Here is a 13,654-nt window from a genome sequence, read left to right on the forward strand (position 1 = left end):
CCCCCTTCGCTTCCAGTGATATCTTAACATGTTCTACATATTCCCCAGTTCCAGGCCCCCACTAAGCCCCACAATGCCTTGCAGCAGTGTCGGTCACCAGGCGCCAGTCCCTTATCGCCACTGCCCCCCCCCCATGCAGGGGGCTGAAGATTTATTGACCTTTCTAAGATTTAAATTCCCTTTAACCGTCGCGTTTCAGCGGTGACGTCACACGCCTAATTGTTAATAAGAGAATGGGACGGTGTCCTCTGGCCTACAAATACTAAAAAGAGCGAAAACGGCAGTAAGTTTGTCTTGTTTTGTATCATTAATTACGTAAACGATTAGTCCATGTTCGGAAATTCTGACGTGTCCCTTTTTTATTGGTGTATTAATTTTATGGGGGGCTACAGAAGATTGTAAAAATAATTTTCAATATTTAAATGTGTATTAAGTTGTATATTAACCAATCAACTGATTTAAGATAACCGTTGGAGCCTTTCTAACCTTAAATATACATTTTTAAAGAAGTAATTAGTTTATTCTCTGTAAATGCAGAATGTACAAACTAATAAATAACCTAATGCAACGAATATAAAAAAGCTTAATGTTTCTTTTTATAGTCCGTTCGAGTAATTTGCAAACTCAACATTTCTTTTGTCTAAAGCTTTTATTTCGAACATTGTCATAGGACAATTCTTATAATAAAATAAAAAAACTATTTTAATAATAAACAGTAAGATGAATCCACACAAGAAAGGCCTTTTATATATTTGATTTCTGTGTGAAAATAATCAATTCACTATGGAAGTAATGGAAGAAAAATGCCGCTAACAATTTATTTTAATTGTTGTTTAATATCCATTAATTATTTTCTCAAATAATTAATCAGTTGTCTGGTAAAAACAAATGGACATCTCCAAGATCCTTGGCTCAGTAAAGCAACTTGCCAATGTTCCCATTTAAGAAGCTGCAATATCATTTCGATTTTTCTCTTTAAAAGTAATCAAGCTGATCAATTGTCGAAATAATAAATAACAATTTATTAATCTCAGGCCCTTTTATGGGCATTTCTCTCTATTGTCCTGTTGTTTGATTGAACAAATCATTTTAAACAACGGGACAATTCAAGTTCTTTATATGGACAAAGAAAAGCACATTCACATGCGAGATAGTCTTCCGATTGTTTGGTAAAGGATCGAATCCATCGGAACTACAGATGTTCCGTCCAGCTGGTTCAGCCATCACAGACCAGGCAGAAGCGTCGCCTCACATTGTTGCGTGAAAACTGGCTCTCCACATAACCACATTGGAAGAACTCAATTCTGATTGATCGATGAATAGACCCCCCCCCCCCCACACACACACACGTGCCACTCTGTGCTCAGTCAAGCGTGCTTCTTTTAGGGTAATTGAACTCTGAGGAAGGAGCAGGAAGAGCCAGGCAGAGCAGTTGGATCCCTGTTGGGGCCTCGGGGGTTTGCAGGCTGGCACGTCGGGGCCGGCAGGCTGAAAGAAAGTGCTTTGTCAGCCCCTGCCCCGGCCGGGGGTCTGTCCTCTCCCTCGGGACAGGGCGAAGGGACGGCTGGCAGTGGGTGGGGCAGGGGACAGGATGCGGAGCGCCCCCCGCCGTGACGCTTGAATGACGAGCCTGGAGGAGTACAGTAGAGGAGGAGGAGGGGCTGTTGGTGGGTGGGAGGATGGGGGCCATGCAAGCAGATGTGATCCATCATGTTTTCTTCTTAACTTGACTCCCTCCACTATCACTGGATCTGTGTCAACACCAGCACAGTGACAACGGCCCCTCCCCCGCCCTCCCCCGTCCTCCCCCGAGCACACAGCCAATGCTCCATTTGGTAACTCTTACTAGATCTATTTCCCCGATCTCTCTTGGATCCAGTGATCTTTGAACGGGGAGAATCAGCGATGAGACAGCGTTGTTCCTCAGTAAAATCAATTAGACAGAGAAGCCTCATCATTTCCTTTCTGACTGGAACGGGGCTGTAAATGTTCCTCCTCCACCTAATTCCAAGATCATTTCCCCAGATTGAAGATTCCTCGCCCCGGCCATTAGCATTTCAAACCAAGTGATTTATCTCCCAGCACGCGCCACAGCAGATGGTTTCACCATTTAAAGGCTGCGTTTTGATGAATGAGAGGATCTGAACTGTGTGTGTGTGTGTGTGTGTGATCCTGTTTGTGCTGGAACAATGAGCAGTGAAGAAAAAAGAAACTTCACACTAATCATTTGGCCCTTGTATTGATTGGATATACTTATTTGGTCTGTATTGATTATCCAGGTTTCATTATAATGATGAAGAAAGAACAACGGTGACATGACACACTATTGTTTTTCTTGCTGCTTGCTCAACACATTCAGAATTAAAACCATACAATGCGCTTTGATGTGGCAAATATTTTTGATATTTAAGATATTTGATTCGCGGCTACGACTTCTTTTTATGTAACAATTAAAAAAAAAAAACTAAAATAGCTGCTTTAAATTCATAAAATGTAAAATAATAATTTGCTCATCACAACTAGTTTTTGAAAATATTGACTTTCCATTTGAACATAACTAGTTGGTTTGTCATGTTTCCTTTCCTCCTTTCCCTTTTTATTAACAGATGAGAAAATACACACAGGAATGAAACCTTTGTCACATTAAACCTTTTCTTATCTGTTGTTGAAATTGGAGATTTTGTTCAGGCAATGTAATCATGGCCATTTTGAAAAGAATGAAGTTTGATTTTACTGTGAGGGGGAAAAAAAAAATTGAGAATCCTGCAACTGATTGAAATCGGCTATTGATGCTATTTGCTACAGTATCAACATGGACTTCTTCAGTGTCTTGACTTCCTTCCCGTTAGTCACCTTTTCATATGGAACCATTAATTCTTTTATTACAGCTGAATGTTATTTGCAGCATTCGTCGTCTGCACCAGGCTTCTTAATTCTGCTGCTGATTCCTCTCAAACGGATCTCTGCAGACGTGTGTGGGGCTGAACCATACATACAGCAGCCCAATGGCATCATTGGGCTGCTAATTATGGCCATTTACAATAGTGATGCGCTTCCACACATCATTCATTCTGTTCCCGCTGGTCATTTACTCGCACGGTTCCTCCTCTGAGAGGACTAGAGGGTTAATGTCCTTCACTCCGATGCTGCGGTTTCCAGGCAACACGCGTGTGTGGTCTTAATGAAGAGGGTCAGCTGATCAGCAACCGCGAACTGGTTCAGATCCGTTTCAGATCCTTCCCTGTTCTTTATCGGGAGACATTCAAACAGGCCCGTCACACAACAGTTGGGGCACTTTGAGAATTTGTTTAATTATGTGAAAAAAAACACACAATGATGTTAACTGTTGAAAAAATAGTATTATTAGTATATTAAAATAGGCAGAGTTTTTTGTATTTGCGTCACTTGATACACCGGGGTGAGCTCTTACTAGTGTTGCCTGCGCTGGACTGATCCAACGTTCTCCTGCATCTAAGCCATGCTGTTTCTCACAGAGAGGGATCACCTGGTTACCTTGTTTTTATGCTGGCGTGACGTTGTCTGACACTGGGCCACTTGCTAATCTGTTCTATCCACTCAGTGAAGCACGCCGACCCGGTGCGGCGTTTTGTTTAGGTTGCATTTATCATCTTCGGTGGTTAATCCTGCTACACTTGCTGCTAAACGGCCTGTGAAAGGCTCGATAGTGCCAAGTAGTGAGCTTGGCTTGTACGCTACTTCCCACAATGGGTGATGCCTTGAATCCACTACACTTCCCCCATATGTTTGCACACTACAAAACATGCCTTCTCCATGTGTGTAGGGGGGTGGGTTTGGACACGGCCAGGGTCCGTGTTAATCCCCTCAGTGTTTATCACTGTTGACGAAGAATACCCTTAAAGCACAGGTCCGTCCTCTCAGTGGGTTGTTGTATGTTGTACGACTGTGGCGGTCACGTGGGGGAGGTGGCAGCGAGCGCTATGGGAGCGGTGACCAGGGTCACCGGGATGTTGCTCTTGAAGCATTAACGGCCCGCTCTCTGCTGACCTCCACGTAACCCAGCAAAGTATTTACAGCCTCCACTTGATCCATGAGCTACAGGCCGAGCTGCCAGCCGGGCCCTGGCTCAGCCGCAGCATCTAACAGCTGCTAATGAGCCGTGGGGGCGGGAGGCGGCCATAAAGTACATTTTGAATACATTACACGAGGTCTGGGGGACAGTTGGTACAGTGACACTGGCATTTATCAGACCTCTGTGATATTTAACACGTAGGTTAGCCAGAGGCCATAAACGTCTTCAATATGAGTTTGAATGGAGGGCGAGGACAGGCTGCTGTAAAACACTGACCTTGGTATGAAGAGAGCAGGAAACTAGGTCTTCCATTACAGTTTCAACTTTATGGTTTTCATTAGGAGGAAGTCTCTCTGGCTCACACGATGTGTAGGTGCAAAGCTCCTTCTCATTGGATGCAGCTGAAGATGTAACACATCTTCCATGATGCATGGGGGGGGCCGTCACCACGGACGAATGTGCACCTTCGTTTTAAGCCCATTGGCCTTCTAGTTCCATTGGTGGATTCATTGTCCCGTTAGAAAATCGATATGACACTGTTTGCAATGAGATGAACTAGAGGAAAGCAGCAGATCCTCACGCCAGAGAAGGTGTTCAGCGGTGCTCCACAGGAAGGGCTTCCATGTTGTAAAGATAAGAACAGAAACAGAACAGACTGGAGGTCATCTGTGGCTGTGGAGGGGGGGGGGGGGGGGGGGCATGTGTGATGGGAGCAGATGTAAAGGCCCTAATGAATGAGCCACCATTGGCTCTGCTGGGTTCCTTTGGAGGAACATAACTGCTTACTAGGAGTTTAGGGTGGACACGATACCTGATCGAATGAGGTCTCAGATAAAAAAAACACAATTCAGTTTGGTTTCTGTTATAGCTTTTAATCCTTCCACTTTTTTTGTTCATCATTAAGCTGATAAATGGCTTTTGTTAATTACTCTATTATAAAGTGACTAATAATGGTATCCGTATTTTCACGCTGAGGCTTTATTGATCCCTGCTTTTGATCTCATTTCCCCAACACCACTCAATTTTTGCATAATTGATCAGATATAAACGTAACTGTGGAAGTGTTTCAGATACAAGGAGGCAAACTGAAAAGGGGATTCTGTAAATCGCTGGTAAGACGGCTCGTGCCGAGCGTGGTGAGGGGAGCAGATACATCGAGCCGCCATATAATCAACGGGTGACGTTTACTGTGATCTCATTGTCCACAGGGAGGGAGGCCTTGAACAGCACTCGCGTCTTTACTAAGTCACAAACATCGCAGGTACCTGACGTGTTCGATCCGTCCAGCTGTTTGGACCTGCCACAATGGAGGAACCTGAAATCAAGGCTGTTGTTGTTTTTCACAGATCACTATTGGAGGTTTGGTTCTCTGAAGGTTCCCCCCCTGTGAGGTGGAGCGGAACGCTTGCAGCGCAGAGACCTCTGGTTAGTTGTTTGGTTGGTTTTGTGGGCTGATTATTATCAGATGGCTGCCTTACGCCTCGGTTTGCACAGCGCGGTGCGCCGGCTCGCTCGGTGAGGTAGTAAAACTCTGACCCCTGGTATGATGAAAGGGAAGCGTGACGGAGCCCCCGCCCCTCTGACCACAGCGTGACCCTCGGCCCGGATTAGCACAGATAAAGACATACATTCATTAGCTTAACACGACATAAACTGAGAAAGTGTGAGGCCTTCGGCCCATTGTTTGATCCTGAAGGCATCGTTATGGCCATCAATGTAGCATTAAACTATGACCTTCAGACATCCATCAATTAATAACCATATTTTCAATAAAAGATGCTTATGCTTTAAAATAAGGATTCAAAAAATCAAATGTTATACTAAAGTGTCCTATTTTGATGTCTCCTTCCTTCATTTGTTATTTGTCGTAGTTCTCCAGCAACATGCCTGTGACCGACTCCCTGGATCCCACTTTTTTTAATCTTTTCAATTCCGTGAATTAAGCGTTTTTTGGGAAAGGCACATATTTGAACAATGATCCCTCCTAAATCTCACGTCTGTCTCCATCCAAAGTTCGATGTGTTCACTCAGAGATGTTGAGAGCACACTTTGTGGTTCCATCCCCAGAGCGTGTCCACGCAGCCTCTTCACGGCGCTGACACCACATGACCAGTCCACCATCAGGCTGAAATGCTTAAGGCTTCAAAATACCTGCAGTGATATCATAAATCCCGCCAGCTACGGGCGCCCACCTCCCACCCCCCAGTCTCCCACACCTCCAGGGGATGAAAGCTGCGCTCACAATGTGAGCCCGGGATATGTGAACTTGAGCGGCGCTGCGAGGCGCCGCGGGACCGCTCGCTTCGCCAGTCTCAAGCAGTGGGAGGGGGACAGAGCAGACATTGTGTTGCACTGTGTTGCACACAGAGGTCAAGGGTCAGGTGCAGGGGTCAGAGGGACGGCCGCCGAGCAGCCTGTGAGTCAAACACTCAAGTTCCTTCACAAGCTGTCATACGCGATGTCCACCGTGGACCCTGTGGTACCGGCCAGGCCGATAGCCCATCTCCATAGATCCATATTCTAGATGCATGCATTTGGCTGGACAGCAATGGTTCCCCAGTGCACTGTTTATCCTCTCGTAAGTGGTCGAGTAGTTGCTGTTCTGGTTTTGGACCCGGTGTGCTTACAGTACACGGCATGTGTGGCGAAGGAACTAAACATTCATGTACATTTCATTCCCCGTGTTTTCCGTAGATTCTCAATGTATCTGAAGCTGAACACATTTCCGCTGTTAGTTGACGGCACAATCTGAGCACTGGCTTTAAAAACTCTGCTCTAGACGTGGTCATAAGGTCCGGTCCACTCTGAGCCAAAGACGGCCCTGTCGTGGTGAAGAGGATGCCGGCGTGTTTTACCTGAATAGTCAGTGTGAGGTAGCGTTCTGAAGGCGTTTCCCACCCACTGGAGGAACACTAAGGCTTTGATAGCAGCTAGCTGCAGGGAGAAGAACATCTCCCCTCTCCTCTTGGTTCTGCTCCGGAGAAACGAAAACCCTTTACTGTCTTTGCTTGGGGGGGGAACACACAGGCCTCTCTGCCGTGAACATGAGATCGATCTGTGGCTGCACCTTCCTCTCATCCATCTTCCAGCCGGGTGAAGAGCTGACCCGAAGGGAAGTGAGAGCAGATGACACTTGTTGCGCCAGGCTATTCCTTACACACAGCTTCTGGTTCCTCTTGTGATGCAATCTGGGTCGGCTCTGTTAAACCGGGCATTGCATCCGCTGTGCTTTGGGCTGAAGGACGAATAACACCTTAGATGAGTAATCCATACCAACAAAGTGCTAAATAGCTTGACTATATTCAGTGATATAAACCTTTATGGGTCAAATAGTTGTAAAATCTGGGGTCAGGGGGTTTAGAACAGCTAAAAACTCTTGAACAAACCAAACAATTGTACACAAACTGATTTGTTAACACTCATGTTGATGTCAAAACAGATTCATATGGAAAAAGCTTTTTCTGTCGGCTCCTGTGACTCAGTAAAGTGGGACAAAACATCCCTTTACGGGTTTATTCACAGGGACGGGGAGACTCGCTGGGGTATCCATATTTAAAGAAGAGCTTTGACCCACTAAGGCTTCAGTGGCCTCATGGCCAACAGTCAGATTCCCTTCAGTGTCCCGGCCCTCAGTGAGACATGTGATGGACGGTGGCCGTGTGGGTTGTGGGACTGGACCGGGACCGGCCAGGCCGGCCGGTTAGAGGCAACCTACTCGGATAACTGGCTGGCGTTGCCCTCCGCTGGCCATGCGGAACGCCATCTGGGGCAGTGATGGACTGATACAGGGCTGAATGCTGGGAAGGGACGGGTGACGTGTGCTAATGGCTTCAGAGGTTCAGTGTCCATGTGTGCGTGGACATAAGCAATGAGGCGCCGTGACCTCGTGCCATATGGAACCCTCTATTAAGGAATGCAGACGCTCCAGCACTTGTAATACACGTTGGAGATTTTTAGAACATTCAGCTGCTCATGCAGCTGCCTTAATTTATGTTTGAAAGCTCGGATTTTGTTTACTCTTGATTAGTTATTTAGTCTTAAAACGCGTAACCTTACACGTAGTGCACAGTAGCTGGTGCATGCATGTGTTGCAGATTATAAAGTAATCATTTCATCTTAAACTGCCATTAATATTCAGTTTGTTTTAAAAGTATTCCAAATTTAAATCTAAAGATAGAAGGTGCAGTATTCAAGTCTAAAACCTTATTGTGACTTTTCACTCATCAATGGCTAAATAAATGTATGACAAAAATGACACTTGACGTGTGTGTGTGTGTGTGTGAATCTCAGGGTGGGGGACCCCCCCCCCCCCCCCGTCATAGTGGGAGGGGAAAATGTCACATGCACACAGAATTTAAATCCCTCTTGAGGCAAATATGTGATTTTGGACTAGAAAATGAAGTGAATAAACATAAAACGTAAGCTAATTGGAGGAAAACGGTCACAGTGCAAAGCTCACGCTAGCATGACATGTGGGTAAAGGGAAGCTGTTTTTTTGGGGGGGGGTATTAACGCAATCAGAATGTTGTTGATGGATTTGCATTTTGTAGGAGTTGCTGTAACATCAAACCAAGGCGGTCCTGTGTGAAGCAGTGCTGAGCATGTGTACAAGGAGGGAGTCGGCAGTCGGGATGTTGTTTTGATGGGAAGCTGATTGCGTCGGAGGTTGCAGAGATTTTAGAGGTTTCAGAGGTGAAAGGTCAAAGATGAGGCCTTCCTTTGTCGACACACAATGGGCCACAAAGGCTCCGGCGGTATTGGCTGCTGCTGGAAGCCTTCCCAGCCTCGGGCTGTAATGGTCAATAAACTGTCATGAGGATTAGCATCAGAGACCACACACTAGAAAGCTCCATTCTTCTGTTACCAGCGAGTATCACAGCCTGAAACAAGGATTAATCCCCCTCCCAGAAATGTCACTATTAGGAGCTGCCAGACAGCAGCAGGGAATGGGAGAATATGAGGACTAAGTGACCAATAACCTCCGTGTCATTTCCGCAGAAAGAAGACCATTTCTAATCACTATGGAAACGCTGTTTGTGTTGCCTGCAGCTTAAAACGATCCATCAAAGCGGTGCCACTAAAACGGCGTGCCCTCGAGAGCACGTGCCATTTAAAGATTGTTCACACCAGAGGCAACGATAACTAAACCGTAGACAAATTAGCATCTACACTATTTACAGAGTTCATCCTGATCTTTGGAATGCTAAGATCTGTTCGCTAGCTTTCCGCTTAACAATAGTCATCAGTACTTATGATGCTGCCTCGGTACCACTGCCACCTCAAACAAAAGATCTGATCGACTATGAGCAGCAACAATATGCTTCCCATAGACTTTAATGTGCAAAGGCCTTTCTTACATGGATTACATTACAGGTCATTTAGCTGACGCTTTCATCCAAAGCGACATGCATTGCCTTTTTAACCCATGGTTTTACATTTTAAGACATGCGAGTATATTTCTGAAAACCAATCTAAACAATTGCTATAGCTTTGATTCTGTTGAGCAGAGAAGGCTTAGCCGCCCTGGACTGCTGGTTCTCATGGACCGACGTGCTGGTCAGTTGTTCCACACACCACTTTGGTCCAAGTCTCTCCAAGTATAAGTGAACCGAGGATAATAACTGGCCAATGGGCTCAAACTGTAAAGCCATACCTCATATTCATGGGCTACTTTACGCAAGCGCTTTATAAATATAAGTCAACTGTTAAAACTGTTTCTTCATAGTAAAGTAAAGATTAGGTCATTCTATTCATTTCAGAACGTATAGATGTGTGCGTTCATTTTCATTCCTGCGTGCTTAACAAGCCCCAAGACTCAACCAAGCCCTTCAGATCCCCTAGAACACGAGCTCAAGGGTTGAATACAACCAACTGAATGCACAAACCTGCAAAGGTGTTAAAATAAATGGAATTGAATATTTTATTTAAACGCAAAGGTACTCAAGTTTATGTTGAAGCACTCTTTTTAAGGAGTGTTCAACCTGCTAGCTTGTGACTCCTCTATTGGTTCTGCAGCCTGTATCACTGACCACCACCAACCCGGTCCCCCTGAACCGTGTTGCAGGCAGCATACGTTCTCCTCGGCTTCTTCAGACCCTTTCACATTATCACAGGAGCTGTGAGAAGCACAGGGCGCCCGTTCTGGTGTTCTATAGCCGAGGCCTGGAGTCTCCATGTTCTGGAGAGTGTGTTGGGACACATCACGTCTCCTTGCAGCCATTTGGAGGAGTTGGGCAATCTGTCCCGCATGCTCCCAATGGTGATCCTTTCTCTAACTAAAGCCAACTATAGTGGGACCCTGTCTTCAATTGTCCTCCACGTGCCAAAGCAGTCCTGCTTCGGGGGTTGTCTCCTTGTTGCCCCTCTAATGCACCTGTTGCTAATTCCATCAACACCGATGCAGCTGAAACTGATTAGCAGCCCCCTCTGCTACTTACCTGACCTTACCTGACCCGATCGTTATCAGAGCATGAAAGGTGTTCAGTACAGTCTTCTACTGTCTAGATGAAGTCAGTGTCTTGAGATTCAACTTCACGTTTTCCACTTCTACATTTGGTAAAAGGAAAGTGGCGTGTTCATATGGGACTTTTTGATTCGCTTTGTCGTTACTGGGGGGGTCGTCTTGTCTGCGTGTGTGTTACACGTCAGAGTAAGTATCTGCCACGGAGGCACGTGTCTGTGTGCCGCTGTATGCTCCAGGGAGAACATATGCTGCTGTTGACTGTGGGGGGGGGGGGGGGCAGCTGGCGTGTGTCGGGTCAGGGGTCTACAGCTGTTGATCGGAGGGTGGTACACTGACACAGATAGGGGGTCTGATCCGCCTGGGTATGAGTGATAGAGCTGCCGTGCGCCGTGTAAGCGAGAAGGAGACTCCGTGTCTCCAGACGGCGACATCACAGATGGCCGGGCCGCTAATGGGGGGGGGGGAAGAGGGTACAAACCACAGCAAGGGTAACCAATATGAAGCAAACAGATTGTTCTGCTCAGACCCGGGTGGTAGTGAGGTGATACCAGGCCTTGTGTTTAAGATGTAATTTGCTTCTGTCCGTGTGGTCCGTGTAGTTTGGATTCAGTTTCTACTGAATCAATGATAAATATTCCACATATTGTCGTAGTAATGTTGGTCCGTGGCTTCCTCTAGGCAGTTTGACATTACATTTAAATGACCACTTGTTGGAGGTTTGCTTTTGCATTAACTGATCTAAACTGCAACCAGTAAAGAAACACTAGATTAAAGTTGCAGAATAGAGTGTAATTTCTATCTTGCTCCCCAGGGTCCAACTAGACCACCTATATAAGGCTTGTGTGTCCTTTTTTTCTGTTTTACAGACTTCTACAGTGATCTTCCTCTGGAGTCTGAGAAGAACGACAGCATGGGTGAGTTGACAAACGGCCTTTATTCTCAGACGATGTAGGTTTAAATTTACACACCGTACATTTCAGATGATTTCACTAAACAATTAACGCTGACACGTTTTACTCTCTCTGTTCACACTAATGTCTTTAATGTAATTGTCACTTTTCTCAACAAATCATTTAAAATAAACCTAATATAATGAAGACAGTTATAATAGTATAAATGGTTTAGCGTAAAGCTGGTATAAAGGCTAATCTTTAACATGCATGCACATCTACACCGACAAATGCTTGTATGCGTGTACATATATGCAACCATGTACATCCACATATATACCTGCATACACTTGGACAGGCGTACGTGCAGAGGATTGCAAGGGAGGACTAAATTAAGTACAGTTAAATATCATATGCAGCAAATCTATAAAATGAAATAAAAGTTGAAAAATGAATAACTGAAGTAAAATAACCAGATACTGAAACGAAAGGAAACTGATAGCGAAAGGTTTACATTCATATCAAAGTATGTACAGCTCAGTCCACCACAGCCCCTCTCAGTAGTTCAACCTGTTTTCGTCCGTTTCCACCAAGTTCTGTTTAGTGCTTTTGGTATTTCATACAGTCAAGACCGTATCTCCATCTAGTGGTAAAATGGAGGGCAGTCGTTTTATTGAATGACTTCTAATTCCCGGTCAAATCCACAAGAGGGGAGTGTGTACTCAATAACAATGAGAGAGATGCTACTTCCAACAGCATTATTCAGCTGGCTCGTAACAGTGAACGACACTGGGTGGAAACCAAAAGAGACGCTCACAGGGCAATGCCTACAAAGCTGCAGAGTCCTTACAGGATTATTATTGTTGTCTGTATCCATCGGATGCCGACTGGTCAGAGATCTGGTTACATATCGGGGTTTGGATGCAGATGTAGACTGGAGATGAGTCCGATATCAGACATGTTGGTCCGAGGAAACTGGCAGCGCGGGCCAGGGGTGAGGCCGTGTTCCAATGTTAAGTTCCAGGTTCAGGTGAAGTTCACCCTCTCAGCACCAGTTGGCTCCATGGGGGGGGGGTCAGAGGTCGGACACATTTCAGAAGATGCTGACCTCGCCATGACTGTGCTGACCTGATTGTGTGCAGCTCTCCTCCGGCATGGGCTTTTTCATTGCTCCCACTATAGACCTTCAACAGGAGAATGGAGGAGGTTGGGGGGGGGGGTTGGAAGGAAGCCCAAGAGGAACTATTAAACCTGCATACACAGTAAATGGCTGGCATTGTTGCTTGCCGCAGGAGGAGGCGTGGATTTATGAGGCTTGAGCTTGATTGGGTTGTAAACTTGACGAGGTGGGCTCGCGGCTGTGGCCACTGGCTCTCTGATGGCCCCATCGTCCTCCCGGGACGCCTCGGTGCATGCACCGGGCAAGGGTGATGCTAGGGTCAAGGGAGGCTAATGCAGCGTCAGGCTTGTAAATGCCTTGCAGGGGTGGGAATCCGGAGCCCCCCCCCGTAACAAAAAAACCCTCAGGTCAGGGGCCAAATAGCTCAGTTGGCCACAACTGTTTTCAACACAACTCCTGCAGATAAAGTCCCAACGTCAGCTCGGGTCTCTCAAAACTCTCAAAAAGAGTTTTTACAGACATTTATTTCCCCCACGGTCCCTTCCTCCGGTCTGCTCTTCTTGTCCTCCTCTACCCCCCCATTAGGTCAAACCACACCAGTGACCAATGGCTGCCTCAGCCCCAATGGGGTTAGAAGGGTTCTCGGTGACTGTGGTATGTTCACTGGTGGATGTCCGTTACACTTCAACAAGCATCTTCTGGGATATTTACACAGCAGGCATAGACTTCTGTTAAATACAACATGGTAACCTTGGATTTGATGTCTGGATCATGGATGTTGAATATGGTATCCAGTTAGAAGAAGCATAAAACACACCAGGAGGAATAGTTCCTCTTATTTGTATTTCCTTATGCCGCCCAGTGCCCCCCCCCACACATCCCCCCGATAATCAGCCCAAGCAGCCAGTCCTCTTGCAGCACTGCACCATCCAGCCAAAGGGGGGCAGTAGATCCATGACGGACCCACATGTTACGTATGCTCCCACGTGCCACCCGGACCCAGTGAACTCGACACCCATATGGAACTACTTGGCAGGAGCCCAGCGCATGCTTTCCCTTTGTCCTCACGTAACCGGGCTAACTTCATACGCTCGTGTCCAAAAGTCACTTTAAATGGCCGGCTTTTCACA

The 13,654-nt window shown here is 46.2% G+C and overlaps 1 protein-coding gene across 1 annotated transcript in view; it reads left to right on the forward strand.

Annotated features, from left to right (window-relative positions):
- The window catches only part of nr6a1a (nuclear receptor subfamily 6, group A, member 1a), a 58,963-nt gene that overhangs the window by 1,724 nt on the left and 43,585 nt on the right, over positions 1-13,654 (forward strand). Inside the window, exon 2 of the mRNA XM_040195341.2 lies at positions 11,381-11,428. Within this exon, the coding sequence (XP_040051275.1) occupies positions 11,381-11,428 (48 nt within the window). The remainder of the gene's footprint in view (positions 1-11,380; positions 11,429-13,654) is intronic.

Source organism: Gasterosteus aculeatus, chromosome 13 (genome assembly GCF_964276395.1).
Source record: "Gasterosteus aculeatus chromosome 13, fGasAcu3.hap1.1, whole genome shotgun sequence".
Taxonomy (NCBI): Eukaryota; Metazoa; Chordata; class Actinopteri; order Perciformes; family Gasterosteidae; genus Gasterosteus; species Gasterosteus aculeatus.